The sequence below is a fragment of the Solanum stenotomum genome, chromosome 5, assembly GCF_019186545.1.
Source record: "Solanum stenotomum isolate F172 chromosome 5, ASM1918654v1, whole genome shotgun sequence".
In the NCBI taxonomy this organism is placed as follows: Eukaryota; Viridiplantae; Streptophyta; class Magnoliopsida; order Solanales; family Solanaceae; genus Solanum; species Solanum stenotomum.
Window position 1 is genome coordinate 7,246,160 of NC_064286.1, and position 20,816 is coordinate 7,266,975.

At 31.5% G+C, this 20,816-nt stretch overlaps 2 protein-coding genes and 1 pseudogene across 3 annotated transcripts; 1 reads left to right on the forward strand and 2 right to left on the reverse strand.

Moving 5' to 3' along the window:
• Positions 1-5,529, reverse strand: LOC125864556 (BTB/POZ domain-containing protein POB1-like). 2 transcript variants are annotated; one of them, XM_049544575.1, is made up of 6 exons: positions 5,199-5,529; positions 4,267-4,389; positions 2,889-3,010; positions 2,727-2,790; positions 1,705-1,984; positions 1-1,074 (listed from the first exon to the last, which is right to left on the reverse strand). In XM_049544575.1, the coding sequence occupies exons 1-6, from the start codon at positions 5,449-5,451 to the stop codon at positions 261-263; spliced, it is 1,656 nt and encodes a 551-aa protein (XP_049400532.1). In that variant the 5' UTR covers positions 5,452-5,529; the 3' UTR covers positions 1-260. The 2 variants fall into 2 exon arrangements, with proteins under 2 accessions (XP_049400532.1, XP_049400531.1); XM_049544574.1 differs by having other exon boundaries at positions 4,267-4,410; positions 5,199-5,512.
• A 5,316-nt stretch (positions 5,530-10,845) lies between these two features.
• On the forward strand, positions 10,846-11,365 carry LOC125865548 (hevamine-A-like; annotated as a pseudogene).
• Positions 11,366-12,154: 789 nt separating this feature from the next.
• Positions 12,155-13,685, reverse strand: LOC125864560 (delta(8)-fatty-acid desaturase-like). The gene has a single exon (XM_049544580.1). The coding sequence runs from the start codon at positions 13,527-13,529 to the stop codon at positions 12,210-12,212; it is 1,320 nt and encodes a 439-aa protein (XP_049400537.1). The 5' UTR covers positions 13,530-13,685; the 3' UTR covers positions 12,155-12,209.
• Positions 13,686-20,816: the final 7,131 nt, after the last annotated feature.

Consider the following 20,816-nt stretch of genomic DNA (forward strand, 5'->3'; position numbering starts at 1 on the left):
TCAGAACAATCAAACATTTCTCACTTACTGAATTTCATTTACATCCTTTCTCATGTTTTGGAGAGCACAAGGATAAAACTACTATGGTCAAAAGGATAACATTATAAAATGTTTCAATACCTATGGCAGTTAGTACTGATACCTAAACCTTACACTTCTTTTGCTTGATCAAAGCCAAGAAAAAAGATCGGGACTTTGGCGGCTCAGCTAATAATAAGCAAAACAACTTAAGTAATTGACATTGTAGGAGAAGAGAAAAATCAGTGCCTGATAGTAAGTTCAGCCCTGAGATGGAGTACGCCTTTAATAAAATAGAGACTGTCCTCAGCCATGAAAGAAGTCCAGGGTATGGCGAATAAATTGCGATAGCCAACTGCCTTACCCCCAGTAAATGTATAGTTTCCCTTGTATTTGCTCACATACTCCTCTGCTAGTGTTGTCCTCGCAGCAAATTCATAATCGACTGTAAATGAAACTGAACCCTTTTCCTGCATTCCCAGAAAGAGACCAAAACAATGGAAAGAGCTTTGCTGATCCATGTTGCAATGTGCGGACAGGAAAAACCCTTGTCCACCCAAATGAAAAGCTTGAGAATATACTCTCCCAGATGGAAAAAGATTAGCACATTCATCCCGCTTAAGATCTAAGTAGACTATACATTGTTGGCGTGGAAGTTCAAACTCAACAACCTTAACAGGTCGATACTTGTATGCACGCTCTACAAAACGACGACTGGTCGAAGCTGATTCTTCTGCAGCTTGAGTTCGTTGGCGGTGTGGGGCCTCAGCTTTAAAAAAGAGGGCCTCAAGCACTAGTTTGGATGCAAACTCATGTTCAAAGTCATTACATGCAAGAACCTTCCGAAGCTTTCGGCAGCTCATGAAAGGAAAGCGGATGCAACGACCAAGTCTTGAACTAAGAATTTCTCGGCGTTCCTCTATCAAAGGATAATGAGCCCTTGTCCACTTCAAGACAAAGTCATATACTGCATCTTCTGATGCTACCTGAAGGTCATCACTGGACAAAATTGCCTCAATACCAGCAAGAGGCAACTTCATGACCTCTTCTTGGAACCTGTCGAAGATGAATGAACTGATTAAACAAGCACGAGCAAGTACCAGATGCTTCAATAAAAAAAAACGTTTAGTAATGTAATCCACATCAATCCTTCATACAAGATGTAAAAGCAACATGTTATAAAGTTCATGAAATATTGCTAATATCAAATTGAAATGAATTACATTACTTACATTAGTGGTTATGCATTGAAACAATAATGTAGTTTAAATTATTGACAACCTTCAGATGTTGAAACTTAAATGAACATTTTATGCATAGGTATATAAACATATGGTGTGGGTTTTGTCATATTTCTTCTTTATAATTGCCAAGTCAGATTCTTACGTTACAACTTTTAGGTTTTAAAAGCTCACAAAGTTCCCAATATATTACCCAAATGTTTTAGAAAAGGTTCCAGTTTTGCTTATCAAAAACATATTACTGAAAAAAAAATTCGAACCATCTGCTGAAATTGGCCGAAATAAAATCCAGTAGCAGAAATATTTGACAAAAGACAGAAAAAAATAGGCCTACTAAACTATGGTTTTATGGACTTAATTATCATTGGTGTGCATACAGCTGTTTTGGATAACAAACTAAACAACACAAGAAAAAGGAAAAAGGGTAAGCATAAATGGAACTAACTTGGTTATATCTTTGTATCTTGCAGCTAGGAATTGTTTTGCTGCATCAGTCAATGGCCGAACTGCATCAGCCATCAGGACACTAGAAGGAAGCTCGAGATACAGCAAAGCTGACTCCGGAGTCATAGGCAAATTACACAGTAGCCTGCTGCAATACTTCATGCAAGATGCAACCTCAAACTTGTCAGCAGCCATGAGCACGTCCAGCAATCCAGGCGCTGTATTTGTAGTCAACATATTTCTATACATAAATTTCAGGAGCTCCATCAATGCAGCTTCCTCTGCTCCATGGGAACAAATAAAGAAAAACCACTTTTATGTGAGATATGATACTGACTTTAAAGCCACTTCATATGAAAAACAATATTTGATACACAATCATCAAAACCAAAAGTCCAGGAGATCAAATATTATAAAACGCTTGGGGGTCGTTTGATAGAGTGTATTAGCAAAAATAATGCATGCATTGGCTTTGTGTATTAGTAGTACCTTGTTTAGTACATTTATTCATGCTATGTATAACTAATGTTCAATTGTGTATTAAGGTGTGTATTACTAATACCATGAATTTTCAAGTATTAGTAATGCAAGGGTTTTAATGCATGTGTTAGCTGGTTGAAGACCCCATTGCCCCTCAAAATCTTTTTCACCATAATTATGAAGGGTATCTTTGTAATAAATATTTTTATGCAATGCATGTTATTTTTAATACAACAAACCAAACAATGCATAAGAAATCATCTATATATAATTAATGCAAGGCGCAAGCATAGCTAATACATACATTTTTAATACAAGCATTACTAAATACACTCTAATTAGCATTATTTTTATGCACTCTACCAAACGACCTCTTAAAGTATGACAGTACAAACATTTCAATTCCCTATGATTTGCAAATTCCTCACATTCATGATGAACGGGAAAATGCATTCAGACTTGACAGACTTTGTCAAGTTAATTTCTACTAAAGTTCATTGACCATTATGTAACCAAGGTCAAACAACAGTGCATGTGACATACCTGAAGCATTGATCCGTAGAGTTACTTGTCTTTGCTCAGACTCTCTCATCCCATTTGAGAAGAGCTGCATAAATTACACGATAAAGCGGGTTCAAACTTCAAATACCAATTCTAAAATCTAGACTGTGCATAAGCAGCTTACACTTGAAAATGAATGTTTACCTTGTAGAAGAATGGACTCTTTGCTGCTAAAATGGGGGAGCTAATGTTTAGTGTTTTAACTCTCATAACCCTTGGAGAATCACAATTCCAAGTTGAATCATCACTATTAGCACCTTCATCTCCTGCACAGAAAACATAACATGGTTTATCTATCTTTTCCGGCCCATGTCACACCACCCTTTTTCACGACTTCATTGAAGACAGGATGATAAAACTGCACTCCGTAATCACAAGTCACTGATTACAAAGACCATTAATAAAATCTTCTTTAAGTTCACTCTTCTATTTTTCCTTCCGTCAGATAATTAAGCTCTATGCAAAGACTCTAAGCACAATTTTATTGCATTGTGCTGCTTGGTTTTCTCTTGAAAGGAAGCAAGACATTCACATTTTAATTTTTTTAAAACAAATGCTAACAAAACCAGCCACTCTAATATTATCTCCAACCAATCGAACAAGTTACTTACTGAATAGAAAATAAAATGTCCACTCGAGCAGTATGATCATCAAACAGACTCGGTCTATCCTAATTCCCCTATAAAGAATATATCCAGTCAGAAACACACTGAAAGCCAGAAACAAAAGATGTTTTATTTATAACAATAGTATCGGGACCAGCTTGCTTGTAGCATTGTACCTTATTAATCCACCAGGTACCTACTACCTTCCATTAGCACCAAGGCTTAGATAGATGAGAATAATCACCTAACCTGTTTTGGCTCCACTGGGATTTAAACCTCAGTATCCCATGGTCCACTCCAACTTCACTGGTAACTAGAAGAAACATTTCTTGTATGGGTTACAAAATTATACCAGGTTTGATCTCCAAAAGTACTTTCATCAAATATTTATTCCACTATGTGAATATAACCAACAGAAGCTATTTGCAACACAGATACATGCCCAGAATAGTTCTTGCATGCAACTCAAATTACTGAATTTGGCAAATGAGCAGTCTGATTTCCTCTTGCAAGCTAGAAAAAACGTTTTTTTAAAACAGGTAACTTTAAGGCTTACGCTAGAAAGAACAGTTTAAATCCCTCACATACATTCCTCTAAATGAACCTAAGCATAATAAAGAAATCCCTTTAAACCTACCACCTTACGAGCCAAACTGATCCATGACAAATGGAGTAAGACAACCATTTTTGGGGTGATATTTCTTGAGGTTAGTCATACCCAGGTCTTCTATCTCTCATGAAATTGCAATCGTGTTTCATTTTTGCACCCTTCTATCTTAGAAAAAAAATCAGATTAGCATTTGGGAGTCGTACAGAATTTTTAAAAACAAAAGAGAGTTTTTAAGTATCATAAGAGTTCCCAGGGAAATAGGGACTAAGGAAATGAAATCTAGAAAGTAATTTGTTTATAATAATACCTGAGTTTGGCTCTTCAATCATTGCAACAACTGCTTCATCTTGATTTTCGTTATCAGCATCTTCACTATCAATTTGATTACAGCAAATTATCTGATCTTCAGGGCATGCTGTGATATCCAAAGCTGCAAACGAGTGGTACATGTCTGGTTATCATCAGAAAAACCCATACCAGCATAAGAAAGAGCAAAATTCCAATCACTATGCATAACATTTATAGCAAGGGAAGAAAGTGTATATTGTTCATCCCTTGCCGCCACACCCAACCTCCCCTAAAATGAAATGATTACGGAAGGAAAATATTAGCAGCTGAAGTCTCATTGTAAGCATATGCAGCAAGTGATATGTTTAGTTTAACTCCGTCGCGATTTCAAACCACAAAAGCAGAATTTGCGAAAACTTCATTTCCGCAATATGACACTTTGACTAACCATAAAAAAACACATACTATAAAAAAAGGTAATACTCTGAAACATGTATAAGTCAGTGTAATATGTTGTTCATCTCATTTAATCAAAATTTCCCTTAAAAAGTTAAAACTATAAAGTTCATAATAATATCATAAGGAAAAGCTGAACAACTATTTCCCATGTAAAAAACAATTTTTAAATAGTTGAGTTCGATGCCAGCTTGCTCACAATAATGTCCAAAACAGCTTACCCACACCTCAACTATTCCAAACCAGCCATCTCCCACCATCTTTTTCTCCTTTTCATCGTCATTTCTTCCCTTTTCCCCCGAGGAAACCACAATCCAAGAAAATAACTTTAAGAATCACAATTTTAAATCCCAAAAAACCCAACTTTCCTTGCAATTTTGACTCATTCAACAAAATCAAATATCTCCCAAGTTCCAAAAATCGCCAACAGATAAATCAGTAAACAGATACTTAGAATAATCCAATTAGAAACACCATAGTTTCACGAAAACTAACCGTTTTCCTTCCTGAAATCCTCACGTCGGCGCTTGCGATTACGAGCCCAATCGGCTAAGCTACTGCAGCCGCCGCTGGAATTAGAACCACCGGCGATTGAGTCTCCAAGGATCTCGATCCGTAGAATACGATCGGAGAAGTTGACGTCGTCGAAGGCGAAGGCGAAATCGGGTTCCCCGGTATGGGTAGGGGAGTATTCTGGGTCCATGACCGCCGTTCTCGGGTCGAATAGGTCCAAATTCTGATACTTCATATATCTTTCTATGAAAACCCTAAAAGCTTTGTTTAGTTTTTGGAAGAATTCAGAGTTATGGCGTTTATAGATAAGACATGGATTCGAGTCGTCGAAGATGTATTTAAAACTAGTGAGAGAGAAAAAAAACACTAATAAAAGAAGAGAGAGAAAGAGAAAAAAAGGCAAATTTGAGTATATACACACGTAATGGTTCATAATTATTTCATGAAGGAAAGAATGCAAAAAGTTACTATTTTTTTTTCCTTTTTTGTTGAAAATTTTCAAAAATAACATTGTTTGAGGTCAAATTATCAAATATAGTTATAGTTTGGATAATCATCAAATATTCTTGGTCTTTAAAATTTATTCAGTATCACAATAACAGATAAAGAGTAAATTTCAAAAACTGATTCATACAGAGTAAATTTTAAAAGACAATAATAAATACTAAGTAAATTTTATCAGACAATAATATACGTAGAGTAAATTTCAGAAACTAACGCATACAATGCGCATTTCAAAAGCTGATGTTTTGCCTAATATAGAGAGTATTGAATTGGTAAATACCAATTAAATCAAAGACTTTTTGAATTCACAGGATAAAAAATCATCACTTGAAAGCGTGATCGAGATGATCTATTCAGAAAGATTCAACGTACTCAAATGGAGGATAACCTAGATAATGATCATGAAGGAAAGAAGAACTTAATGGAAAAAGTTTTTTCTCCCTTTTTGTTGAAAATTTTCAGGGATATCACTATTTGAGGTCTAATTATCAAATATAATTATAATTTGGATAATCATTAAATGTTCTGAGTCTTTAAATTTATTTAGCATCAAAATAAAAGATACAGAGTAAATTTTAGAAACTGACTCATACATTTTCAAAAAACAATAACAGATACAAAGTAAATTTTAGAAACTGACTTATACAGAGTAAATTTCAAAAGACACAGTTATAGAGAAATTTCAAAAGCACACTCATACAGAGTAAATTTCATATGACAATAACAAATGCAGAGCAAATTTCAGAAACTGTGATTTATGAAGCAAACTTCAAAAGACAATAGCAGATACAAAGTAAATTTCAGAAACTGGCTCAAATTTCAAAAGTTGATGTTTGCCTGATATAAGAACTATTAGATTGAAAAATACCAATTCAATCAAAGACTTTTTGAATTCACTAAGAATCATTATTCAAACTATTCAAAAATATTTATTCGAATGAAAGATTTATCAGACTTTGAAATCTCAAAATTTTCATTCAATCTCATTTAAAATCCATGATCTTAGCTATGTAACAGTTGAAAAAATCGAGGATCACGAAAGTAATTACTATTAACTATTCTAAAAAATCTTCCATTTTTTTTTATGATTTTATCTATTTATTCTTTTTACTTGATTATATACTTTGGGAACCAAATACCTCTCTTGTATAGGTGTTAAAGAAAGTCCGAAAAAGAATTTTAATACTTATTATTTTCTGTAAACATTATTATTTATCACTAATCTTTGAAAATTATCACTGTTTGAGTCGTAAAAATCATTAAGAATCTCTCTCTTTTTACTTTATCAACTATAAAAGAAGAGAGAAAAGGAGTATATACAAGCAATGGTGGATTCATAATTATGTTGTGAAAGAAAAGAACTTAACACAAAAACTGGATTTTCCTTTTTTTTATTGAAAAAATAGAGATATATCAGCGTACGCGGTGTGGGAATACGTGTAATAGCCCTGCGAAGAACCCACTCTCTTAGAGAGAGAGAGGTGTGAAACTAATAGCCTTATGTTATCNNNNCCCCCCCCCCCCCCCCTCTCCGACTTACGGCCTAAATTGTCAAATATAATTATAGTTTGAATAATCATCAAGCGTAGCAAATCTTTAAAATTGATCCAGTACTACAATAACAAATATAGAGACATTTTTAGAAACCGACTCATACAAAGAGAATTTCAAAAACTGACGTTTGCCTAATATAAGGAATATATCATTCAAAAGCGTCATCAAGATGGTATATTCAAAAAGATTCAGAGTACTCGAATGGAATAACCCAAATAATGACCATGCTTTGAAAATTTCATTTGATCTCATTTGACACCCAAGATCTTAGTTATGTAATAGTTGAAACAACCGAGGATCACGGAAGTAATTATTATTAACTATCCTCTAAAATTTTCCACTTTTCTTATCTATTCTTTTTACTTTATTATTGTAATGGCTCAGCCCGCTAATGATATTGTCCGCTTTAGGCCTAGGCCTGCACGACTTTAAAATGTGTCACTAGTTGGTAAGACCTGCTTACTTATATACCCTGATATTGTCCGCTTTGGGCCTAGGCCCGCACGACTTTAAAACGCGTCACTAGTTGGTAAGACCTGCTTACTTATATACCCTGATATTGTCCGCTTTGGGCCTAGGTCCGCACGACTTTAAAAAGCGTCACTAGTTGGTAAGACCTGCTTACTTATATACCCTGATATTGTCCACTTTGGGCCTAGGCCCGCACAACTTTAAAACGCATCACTAGTTGGTAAAACCTGCTTACTTATATACCCAGGGGCAGATTCACTCTTGGTCAAGGGGTGTCAAGCGACACCCCTTCACTGAAAAACCGCATTGTATATAGAGGTCAAACTTTGGTTTAATAAATACAATACAAGTATTGATACCTCTTGAAACAAGTTGAAGGTTTAGCCTATTGGTTAAAGAGTTACAAAAATTCTATGAGGTTGTGTGTTCAAGTCCTACTAGCCTTTGCCCCACTGAATGAGATTTGTCTTTACTACAATTATTGACACCCCTTAATAAAATGTCTTGCGGTCTGTTTACTTATATATTCAACATCTTTCATGTGTTTTGTTAATGTGGACTTCTAATCTTATGTTAGGGCGTCACAATTACACATTTTAGAAATCAAATACGTTCATTCGTATAGGTGCCAAAGTAAGTCGGGAAAATTCTTTTATTATTATTTTCTGTAAATATTATTATTCATCACTACTCTTTGAAAATATTCACTGCTTGAATGGGGAGAATCAATAAGAATCTCTCTCTTTTACTTAATCACCTATAAAAGAAGAGAGAGAAAGAGTATATACACGTAAATGGTGGTTTCATATTTATATCGTGAAGGAAATGAAGAATTTAACACAAATTTTTTTCTAATTTTTTTGTTGATTTTTTTTCTAGAAATATCATTGTTTGAGGTCTAATTATCAAATATAATTATATGTGGATAACCATTAAACGTAGCGAGTCTTTAAAATTCATTTATTATCAATAATACAATAACATATACAAAAGTAAATTTTAGAAACAGATTCCTACAAAATAAATTTTAGAAACTGATGCTTACCTAATATATACCAGTTAAACCAAAGATTTTTTGAATTCAATAAGAATCATCATTCGGAAGCATCATCGAGTTGATTTATTTAATAAGATTCAGAGTACTCATTTATTTGTTTATTTAGAACCAATTACTTCCCTTCATTTATTTGTTTGTTTTTAATATCTCAAAAAATCTTTACATTCAATTATTCAATTTTTCATCTATTACTATAATATATCTTCTTTATTAGATATAATAATGTGCATTTAAAAATTATTTCACCTTCAATCTTCATAACTTTTAATTTTAGTTTTAATTTTGAATTTTGCAACTATATGTGGTACATTTCTATGACTTTCATTTGTAATTATTTTATTTTTTTGACATTTCTCTCTCCATTTCACTATATAAAACTAAGACCATAATTTATTTAAAATATATTTTTTAATTATTTTATTTTAAAAATCATATGAATAACTCACATTACTTTACTTTCACAACTTCTATTCTAATTATTGTATATAGTATTTAAAAGCCTAGAATTAAAGTCAATATTAAATTTCTTAATCGTTATGGTTCTTCTCCCCTTCCCATTAATTGGTTTTTTATTGATATGTATTACTATATCAAAGATGGGAGATAAAAAGATAAAAACTTAAACCTTATCCATCCCACATATTTTCTTGACACCTTAAGGTAATTTATTCACTCTCTAAATTGAAAGAAATCTTTTTTTCTTCCTATTCATTTTACCAAAAAGTTATTTTTTTTTCAATTAGATATGTTATAATTTTAGAAGTTGCTTATAAAATTCAATTATTTGAAATTAGAGTCAAAATCTAATTTATATTGCTCTGATTGGTGTTTATTATTTGAAACAACATATTACGTCTAACTTTTCAATCGTATGATATATATCTCAACAATACCATGCTCTCCATGGAGGTGGTGAAGGCAACTATACCTTAACATCAACAATTACTTATGGAACCATTTTCTTGTAGGCAATTATGCAAATTCTCTACAACACTACTGAGAAGGTTTGTCTATCTGTTTGTTAGGACCTACAGGCATGAATGAAGTGCCTTCATGATTGGGGCGTCAGTACGAAATAACGTATCATAGCGTGGAAATTGTTGAAGTTATAGCCAACTGATGAAATTGATTCCAAGACAATTTATATCAATCATTATTTCTTAAGGGATGTGTAAAGTCAAAATAGACAAGTAAAAGTGAATAGATAAAATATATTGCAAAAGGAATAAAAAGCTACCAGAACTATTAATTTGACATTTTTATGGTCAAGAGTGAGGTGACTATGCATTAAGCAAACTGGTATTTTGATAAATGATGTGCTTAATTAGATCTATAAGTTCTTAAATATTGTTACATCCCCTATTTTTGTTAATTAAATGTAATTTAGTCATTGGGTTAAATCTGATCTTGTCATATATATGTATTCTTTTTTTAAAAAAATCATAAAACACAGCTTCAACACTCAATATAAAAATGTACAAACATATACTAGTTATTTTGATACCATAAATACAAAATAATATAGGAACGATAATATCATCAAGAATGATACTAAAAATAATAATAATCAAGCAACCATTCTGGAGCATCGTGCACGTTACTACTACTATCAAATTAACGCAATGACCATTAGATCAAACGCTCACCGAGGACATGATCCTAGATAGGAGAACATGAAGGTCGAGAATTAGAATAGATAGGTAGTCGAGCGGTTTCTGGAACACCCATATACTCAGTATCCTATTTTTTAAGTTCATCACTACTGTTGTTCTTTACCCTGGTTATTTTTACTATTAGTACCTTTCTATTCTAACATTTCTTTCAAAAATTGTTGTGGAAAACGATTTTCTTGAGTGGATGGTCTATCGGAAACAATCATCAATCTACCTCAACAAAGGTAGGAGTAAGGTCTGCATATACTCACACTCCTCAGACCCTACTTATGATATTATACTAAGTATGTTGTTGTTTGACTTCGATCAAACAATAATTCACTAACAACAAAACACATTGTTCCTAACTCATTAACTTTTCTTTTATACTTTTGGGAATGACCAAAATCCAATGATTGATCAAGCAGGGCATTTGTGATCCAACTCTTGGTGGTTGTACTAGCTTAAGCTCTGACATAGAATCGTGTGAAGCGAAAGGGGTTAAAGTCCTGCTCTGAATTGGAGGAGGGGTTGGTACCTTAACTCGAATGAGGGTGCTAGAGAAGTTGCTACTTATCTCTGGAACAACTTCTTGGGAGGAAAATCCAGCTCTCGCCCTCTTGGCGATGCTGTTTTGGATGGAATTGACTTAGATTTTGAAGGTGGAACTAACGAGCACTGGAATGACCTTGCTCAGTTTCTCTCTTCATACAGCAAACGCGGTAAGAAGGTCTACTTGAGTGCAGCACCAGAGTATCCTTTTCTGGATGCTTGGCTAGGAGTTGCACTCAAAATAGGGCGTTTTTGACTATGTTTGGGTGCAATTGTACAATTCCAGCCAAGAGGATTTTCTTAGAACTGGCTTCATTCCTGCAGATGATGTAACCAAACAAGTTCTTCCAGCAATTTAACTAAACTAATGCTGAAAGATTCTATCTTCAAGGATCCTTACTTAATATGCGCTTCAGTGTTGTCATTACAGTTCTAAGGCATACTTTAACTTGCCAATAAGCCTCTTTAAAGACGAGACAATAAACAATTGATATTTCACTTTACTATAAACAAAAATTCAATAATTTATTTGTCGTTCATGCTTATATGTATCAGTCTTGGACTAAAAATATATATATTTGTATTTTTTTCTCCCTTCGCACCTTTTTTCATTAAAGCTCACTTTATTTCTATGATCTTCCAGCTGGAAGTTGCTTTACTTCTGTGGTGATGTATCTTCCAGCTATTCTGATACATCATGCTAGGGTCCATGCATTATGATGATATCAAAATGGCTTTAATGATGCATTGAAAGCCATGATAGAAATATCCACTCAATTATTCCCATTCAAATTTGATCTGAATGTTGAGACTCCACAATAGTCTGTGATCCCAAATCATGTAGAAAGTTTAACCTGAACCATGTTGTTATTAGCTAAAAGTCTCATCTGTAAGAATATTTAACCAGATCGAACATCGTGATAACGAGGACATGATAGATCGTAGAAAGAGGGAGATTATCTACAAATATACAGAGATTAAGTATTATACAGCAGTGGATAGATAATATACGCATATACTGATATAAGTAGTTTCTGCACTAACTTTATACTGAAGTAGTTTTAAGTATGTTGCTGTAACAAAAATCATAATTCGTATTGCAAGCAGCAGATAAACCAGAACTATTCCCTCTCAGTTCCAACCAATAGAATAGACAATATCCAATTGCAATGAAAACAAACAATTAACTTACAAAAATCTAGATTAGCCATGAGTGTTAACAGCTTCCCAGAGCAGACCCCTAGCCTGCATCGCCGCAGTCCTGAGTGTCCTTATTGTCCACCTATTGGCCTCAAAGAAGGACAAACTCCTGTAGGACAAATTGTGCTTTTTGCATAGCTCCTGCACAATAGGAGAAACTTTCCTCAGTTGGCACCTTGGTAGCCTTGGAAACAGATGATGCTCAAGCTGGAACTGCAATCCTCCAAAGAACCAATCCATCTGAGGAGAACAATCAATGTCAATAGTCCCCGCTGTTTGTTTCTCAAACCAATCATTCCCCTTAGGCTGTCCAACATAGACATCAGCAGCAAAATGATTCAGACAGAACTGAACGTGTTGAATCCCGGTCACAGCAAAGCTTGTGAGAACAAACAACACCCTCTCTGTCCAATTAGGCAAGGCGAAAACAAGAAGCGGAAACCAAGTCCAGAAAACCATGATCCCCAATATGTTCAAAAATCTATCAGGCACTTTCCTTCTTGAGAACAACAACAACAACGTCTGTACAAACAAATTCACCCTGGAAACACAAATGATTGGATAGAAAGTAAAATGTTGATAGCTGACAAAGAATTTTGCCAGAGAATCGAACGTTAACTCTCTTCCATAGAAGGTAGAATTCAATGACTTAAACAGACTTGAAGATACTGCAAAAACTGGCAAGTGCTGAAGATCAGGATCATAATCCAAGCTATTACAAGCCACATGATGAGCATTATGAGTCCATTTCCACCAAGCAATACTAATCCCAGTAAGACAATTCCCTGACATAATCTGTACCATTTTATTGAACCCCTTATTTGTCATTATCAAGTAATGACCAGAATCATGACCCAAATAAGAAATCTGCATCCAAGATAACCCCAACAATGCTCCAGAAAGCATATGAATCAAGAAACTATCACTAAAAATTACACCATAGAAAGTCAAGAAAAGCAAAAACCCAATAAAACAAAATGAATACATAACCCCATGACCCTTTTTTTCAAACAATCCAGCTTTAGCAAAGTCAACACAAAGCTTTCTATAATCCCTTGATACCTCAGAAACCTTATAATCTTGTAAATAATAACCAGTAAAGAAGTTATCAAGATGTTTCCAAGCAGTACCTGGATGAAAAGCAATGAATGCATCAGTTGCTTCTTGTCCAGCAAGATTAAGTAAAGGGATATCTCCACCAGGGTGCTGCTTAATCCAATCAGTCACATTATAAACTTTCCCCTGAACAGAGATCCATAAATCCTCTCTTTTGTTATGCTTCTTTAACTCCTCAGCTGTTATGTACTTTTTTGAATCCCCCATTATGTATAAAAAAAAAACCCAAAGATTGAATCTTTATTACAAAAATATGAAATGGGGTTGTTGTTTATAGGGATCTAAGAGTTTGTAAAGTAAGAAATTTTGAATACTTAGAGAAGAAGTATAGAGGAGATATTTTAGGGAAGACTTCAAAAATGGTGGAGTCTTTGAATAAATTTGAGTCCTTTTTTTAGGGGAAAAAGAAGGTGCGTGTCACCACTTGTTTGACTCAGTTACACCATGTGTTACGGTCAATCTTATCTTTGCATATTTTATTTTTTCTTAAAAAAATAATGTTTCAAAAAAGTGATCTCTATTTATATTTAATTAAAAATTTCAATTTTTATGTTTAGTAAATATAATTTATAGAAACAGAAATATTTATGGATGAAAAAAAATATATATGTAATTCATAGTAGATTTGTGGTTTTTTTTCTTTTTATATTTGAAGATTTAGTGAAAACAATGACTCTATCTGGGGCTGATAGTTTAGTTTGTTGACTATTTGAACTTACCTGGTTGATGAGGGTATGATTCCACATTTTGTGATTCTCTTTTCCTATTTTCTCTTTTTTCTTCTTCTTATGTTTCTTTCTTTTTTAATGGAGATATAATATGCAGACATGTGTATATTTTACCTTCTTCAAAATTAAAATTTTAAAATTACAAAGATTATATTGAATATATTATTATTATTATTATTATTTAATTTTAAAAATTATAATATCTAATTAAATATAGCTACATAGAACGAGAATAATGGAGAATTGTTAAATTTCATATGAGTTCTGAAACTTTTTCTATCTATTTATTTAGAAATACGGATTAAAGGGTGTATTCATTACGGAGGAAATATTTTTCTAAAAATAAGTGAAATATCGAACTTGATAAATGTTTTCGAAATTATCCTTGTAAAATATTTTGGTATGATTACCGATAATTATTTTTCTAATTAAGGAGTAATATGGTAAGGGAATCTCATTTGGTTGGAACAGATTATTTTGTCTAAATTAGGTTGAAATATTTTTATAGAGAAATGTTACATACATATTAATTCATAATTAAACGTCTCTTTTGTTTATTATATTAAACTTTTATTAAAATTCTCCATAGCTCCATGCCTCCATCCATTGTGTGCACACTAAAATTCATTTTTGGGTATCTAATAAGTAAATGACATTATTATATGTCATAAATACATGTATTAGTTATATAACATTAATTATTGATCTACTTATCTTATTGACGAAAGCTTATGAGATACCACTTTAAGGAATAGTCTATGTACTTGACATGTTGCAAAATAAACATTAATGTGACGCAATATACTTAAGTATTAATATAGATTGTAACGGGATAATTGTATTGAAATTCTATTCTTTTGTCTTTAATTAGAGTCTCAAATTTCAGCTTCTGAAAATGAAAAAAAATCCTACTGAATAACACCGCTTTCAATTATAAATCAATCCTATAACATGTGAATTTTGATATAGTCAAATTCAAATATGAATATCGAACATCAAATAGAGAAAAAAAAAATTACTATCTTATAACGTATAAAAATCTTAAAATCAACTTCATTTACAGGTGCTAATAATTAGTCGTTAGAATTAGTATATTTAAAATGCTATTTAACGAAAAAGTCTTGACTCGTTTTGTTTGAGAAAAAAAAGAAGAAGTGGGTGTTATCATTTGTTGTCTTAGTTTCGACAAATTAAGATTGCATTCAAAAATTGATAATATTAATATTATTTAGTCTATTAATAAAATAATGGGTGCGTCGTGTTACATGTTCTGTTACTTGTCCAACTATTGATAACGATACAAAATTTGTTGAACGTTTCTCGAATAAAGATCGATGAGTTTTTCAGATCTCTTGTAAAAAATTATAAAATTAAAATAATTTTGTAAAAACAACTTGAAAAACTTTCAGATTTATTTTTCAAACTTCACATCTTTATATAAAATAATCTAACTATTACTAATTAAACAAAAGTATAAGATAAGGTATTAATTAATTTACTCTTTTTATGGGTTGTTTTGATCTAGTTCTTGTTCTTGTTATAAGTATAGTTGTCTTGTTTCTACAGTTGGAATTAGTTTAGCTACTTAGAGAAGAAGTTTCCATGCTTAGTGTCTGTTTGGTACGAAAAAAATATTTTTCGTGAAAAATATTTTTTAAGTAAATTCTATAAGGCGTTAGGAAGTGTGGGGTGATAAAGATAGGGAGACTATGGGAATGAGTTAAAAGTGAAGTTAGAATTTTAATTTATGGATTTAAAATCATAATTGTTTAACTAATTTAATTCTGAGGTAAAATTATTTTTAATAGGAAATATTTTATCTTAAAATTAATTTTTTTGTATAAATTTAAATTATTAAATCTCAAAATAAATATCAAACGCCGAATGAAAAATATTACTCATTCGGCACGCGTTATGAGACTTTATCCGTCTATTTATTTTAGGATTTAATAAAAAATATAACTTAGGTGTCTTGCTTATGTAAAGTTCAAAGTAATTTCACATGTATTGGTCGGCACATTATTGGAATTAAATATTTTGGCATTATAGGGACGTGCAATTATTTCCTTTTAACTCCCCTACTAAATTTTGAATATCAAAATTTCTCTTAAACTTTGAATAATAGACATTCTTTTATCATATATAATATTTACTTTACTTTTTTAAAGTAGCTTTCAAAAAAAAATTGATAACCTTTTTAATATTTAAAAATAATTTAATTTAATATTTTATTTTATCATTGATGAAATAATTTGAATTATTTTAGATAAATTTTAAATATCTTCTTTTCATTTTTAAATTTAGTAACTAGTCAAATATTATCATAAATTAAGAGCTTACTAATTCAATACCAGAGGGGGCATAATTATAAGGTATAAAACTTTTGCAAGTCCCAAATTCAAAATTTTCAAACATATAATATGAATTCCAATTTGTAATTCAAAAATTTGAAAATACGGCCAAATTATGTCACTCTACTTTTACCTTATTAAAATCTTAATCTTATCGACATAGTGTAGTGGTGGGACTGATCCACCCTTAATTTGAGGTATTGGATTTGAGCTTGGGAATGAAAAAAGTCTTGTTAGAAGCATCACCTCGAATAGATCTTGCGATTCGATTGAATAGACCATGCAATACTCGATTCAAATTTTATCGAAACTCGAATGCAAGCTTCGGTATCGAGTGGAAAAAAAAAAAAACTAACCTCGAAATATTCTCAAGTAGACTGAGTTGTGCCAATAAGTCATTACAATTTGTATAAAATGTTAATTCACGAAAAGTTTGACTAGTTTTGAGAAAAAGTGGCTGTTACCATTTGTTGACTCAGTTTTGAGAAAATTCACATTGTAAACTTTCTCGTTATTCTTAGAAATTTCCAAATCAAAATATTACTATAATATTTATAACGGTTCACAAATTCAAATATTTTAATCGATGAATTCTCTGGCATGTTAGGTTGTTGGAGTCCTACATTGTTTATACGTGGGACGAGAAAATAGACTCTATATAGAATTTTGATAATTAATTCTCCCCTCATGAACTAGTTTATGGGATTGCATTAAATTTAATATTCATTTCTTTATCCTTTTAAATTTAATACTCATTCCAATTCATTATTTTTAAAGTTGGCTTCCTTTCCAAATATTCAGGCGATCCTCATAAGTTAACTTTTGAAATTGATTTATCGATCCCGTGTACATTTCTAAAGTCAAAAATCAGGATTTAGTCTCGATGCATAGAGAAGAAGTTTCCATAGCTAGAAAAGATATTTTAAGAGAGAGAAATGAGCTGAGAACATGCATTAGGTCTAAAATAATTTGACTCGTTTTTGAGATTAAAAAATAAATAAATTATGTTTCACCATTAATTGTTGAATCAATTTCACATATATTAAGATAAAAAAAAATGAAAAATCCTCATACGACTTTTTCTCATCTATTTATTTATTTTAGGATTAGAAGGTGCTTCGATGCTATATGTTTGTAACTATTATGATTAACTAGATAATTATTGCCCGTAATTTTATTCTCCTAAGACGACTTAAATCCTAAATAGAAATAACTGCTTACAAATAAGCATAATTTGAAGATCTGTTAATTACAATACTCTTTAGAGTGAATACTGACACATCCATAGCCTCATAGTAATTTAACATGAATGAAAAAACAACAAATAATTTTATAACTTGCTCCTTTATAGATACGATTTTGAGGAAGCAAACATCTCCAATAATTATTGGCTCAAATACATACATTTAGAAAGGTATATATATATATATATATATCACCCACCAGACCATGAGTTAGTTCTTAGAAGATTCTTAACAAATTGTCTAGCTAAAGATGAACAAAAATGTTGTATTTTCTTTGTCAGATACCTCCTCGAGAACCATCAAGTTTAAACTTATAAGTTTATAGTACTACAATCAATTCCTGGTAAATGAAAAAGACGAAGACAACTAAAGTAAATAATGATAAAGTTGCATTGATTCATGGCTTTCAACTCCTTGTTGCATTAGTATTCAAACCCTTAGAATTACTCCCATCTTCTCTTAATGGAAACATCTATTCTTCCTTAAAATTACAGTACTCTTCAAGGAGGTTGTCAATGGTACGTGAAACCATGCATCCACCTATTCAAAGTCAATGGATTAACAATAGCATTAGGACAAGACTTTGATATTCATTCCTCACAATTCCAACATTAATATTAAAAAGATCATCTCTTGGAATACCAGGTTGCTATAGTAGGAGTAGTATTTTGGGTTAATTCTCTTTTCTTCAAAAATAAAATGCTCATGGATAATCAATTTTATGTCAATAGGTTACTAAAATTCCTGTGTGGTCTGCTCAACAAATTGTGTACAAGCTATTGTCGTGATTCCCATGTAAGTTAGTCCGGCCTGTTTCTGTTGAGTGGTTTGTGCTCGCTCATAAAATAAATAACTGTCTCTAGAATTTATTACACATGAGATGATTTTACCTAATGATTGTCGTCAAACAAAGGAAAAGACCAGCATTCTAGGAAAGTAAGTAAGTTGAGGATGCAGAAAACTTCACCAATCATTTATTTGTAGCTAGTATTTCAAAATGTTTCCCTAAAAAACCAGATGAGCCTCCAGCCTTTGAAGAGTCGAGATGAGAGGTGGTTATTCATACCAAATATGACATATGAGATTATTCCAGCCATTCGATAGCTTCAGATCAAATCTGCAAAAATTTAACCAGAGTAAAGAGTACGGCAAACTAATGTTTAATTTGTAAACCCAACAATTATTTGTAGTCAAAATCAACTCCCAGGACAAATATGTAATTTGTTGCAAGCATACCACAATATCATATCTATGAAATTAATAGTTAGCTAAACAATAAAATAGAAGGAATAAGTTACACTCTACCTTGTTAGAACGAACGAAAGCAAGGAAAAATGTATACATTTTCAGCCTTTTTGGGATCCTCATATACATTGTCACGGTCTCCCTCATTATATTAGCCCCAAATTACCAATGGCATTCCTTCCTTGCAATGACCAAGATCACTTCAACCGATCACTAACAGCATAAAATAATTCGAGTGCATATTACAGTTTTCATGTCGTCTTCGTTTTTTCCTTCATAAAAGTAGAGTAGAGATGAAAACACAAGCTGGTGATGAAATTACGGGTTCGTTCTCTACCAGATTACACTCCATATTGTCTACCAGATTATATGCAAAGCTACCAGATTCATTTCAGCCAACCATTTCTATTCTTTCATTTGAGAGGAATGCACAAGAATTTTGCTTTGAAAAACACAGACAAACAAGAGAGGTTGTTCAAGAGAAAAAATGAGAGTTGCTATTGATGTACACGTAGCATCAGAAACTGGTGCTAAAATACCCTCAAATTGATTTGTATTCTCACTTAGCAGACATGTTGTATTCACCCACACTTCTAATATAGTAGTAGAAACTGTTATTTATTTTGCTTTTTCGGAAATCCCGCTAATTCTACGTTTATACTAGTATACGTGCCCGCGCGTTGCACGAATAATTTAAAATATAATAATTTTATACTTAAAAATAACTAATAAAACATATTATGCACTTAATAATACTAATAACTTAAAATTACAATGACAAATAATTTTATCCTAAAAATGACACGTGGTTTTTTGTGATGCATATGCATGTAGATTTTTAATTAATATTTAATATTTATTTTTTTATTTTAATGATAATTAGTATAATACTCTTAAAAAAACACAAATTTAATTGAAAAATCTTTTTATTTAAACCTCCCAATTTTCACTCAGAAAACTAAAAATAATAATAATAATTTGAACGTCATTCTTGGCCAAATCGATGCAATACTATTATTTTTTGTAACAACTTCAACTATTTCAGAGATGCTAACGGATCATAATCAGAGGCATTATACTTATTTTATTTGGATATTCAACTTAAATAAAATATTCATTTTAACTTATCTTTCTAATATACCAAATATCAAATGAATCAAAACTTACATTTATTTTTCTAATTCTCTAAATTTTTCACCATGATACATAAACTTAAAGGATGTTTTTCACTTTCATGTGCCACTTACTCGTATTTTTTCTTTATCTCAACATCGAGCAAAAATCTAATGGTATAATATAATTATTAAAAGTTGATAAAAATTAAAAACAATAGATACAAAAATATATAAGAGTATAAGAAGAAGAGATTCGTCTTATTTTTTAAAACGTGGGAAGATTTTATTTTTTTTTAAAAAAGGGTAAAGTAATCTTCTTCTTTTTCTGTTATTTAAAATGAAAATATTTTCACATTTAAAAAGATTTTCAGATTTAAAATATTTTAAATTACATATTATAAATTAACTTTGTTAATTGAATATGAATTATGTTTTAAAAAACTCCATCGTGCATAAGTATTCTTCTCCTTTAAACAGATTTTAAGATTTAAATTGTTTTAAATTTTTAATTCCAGATTTTAAATTAATTTTGTTTATTACTTAGTTAATAATATTTTTTTTGTTCCTTTTCTGATTTTAATTTAAGTATTTCCTTACTAAAATATTTTATATAAATATTTCTCCTAGTATATATTTAATTTTTTTCTTTCCTAACATAGAATTTATGGCCCCGACATCAATATTCTTGTTTTATCTTCTTCATTGTTAATAACACCCCATCTGAAACATAACATTTTAGAATTTCAAAATATTTGTAATATAAAAAGTAAGTTTTTCGCGAAAAGAATTCTTTCAAAGAAGCATAAATTAC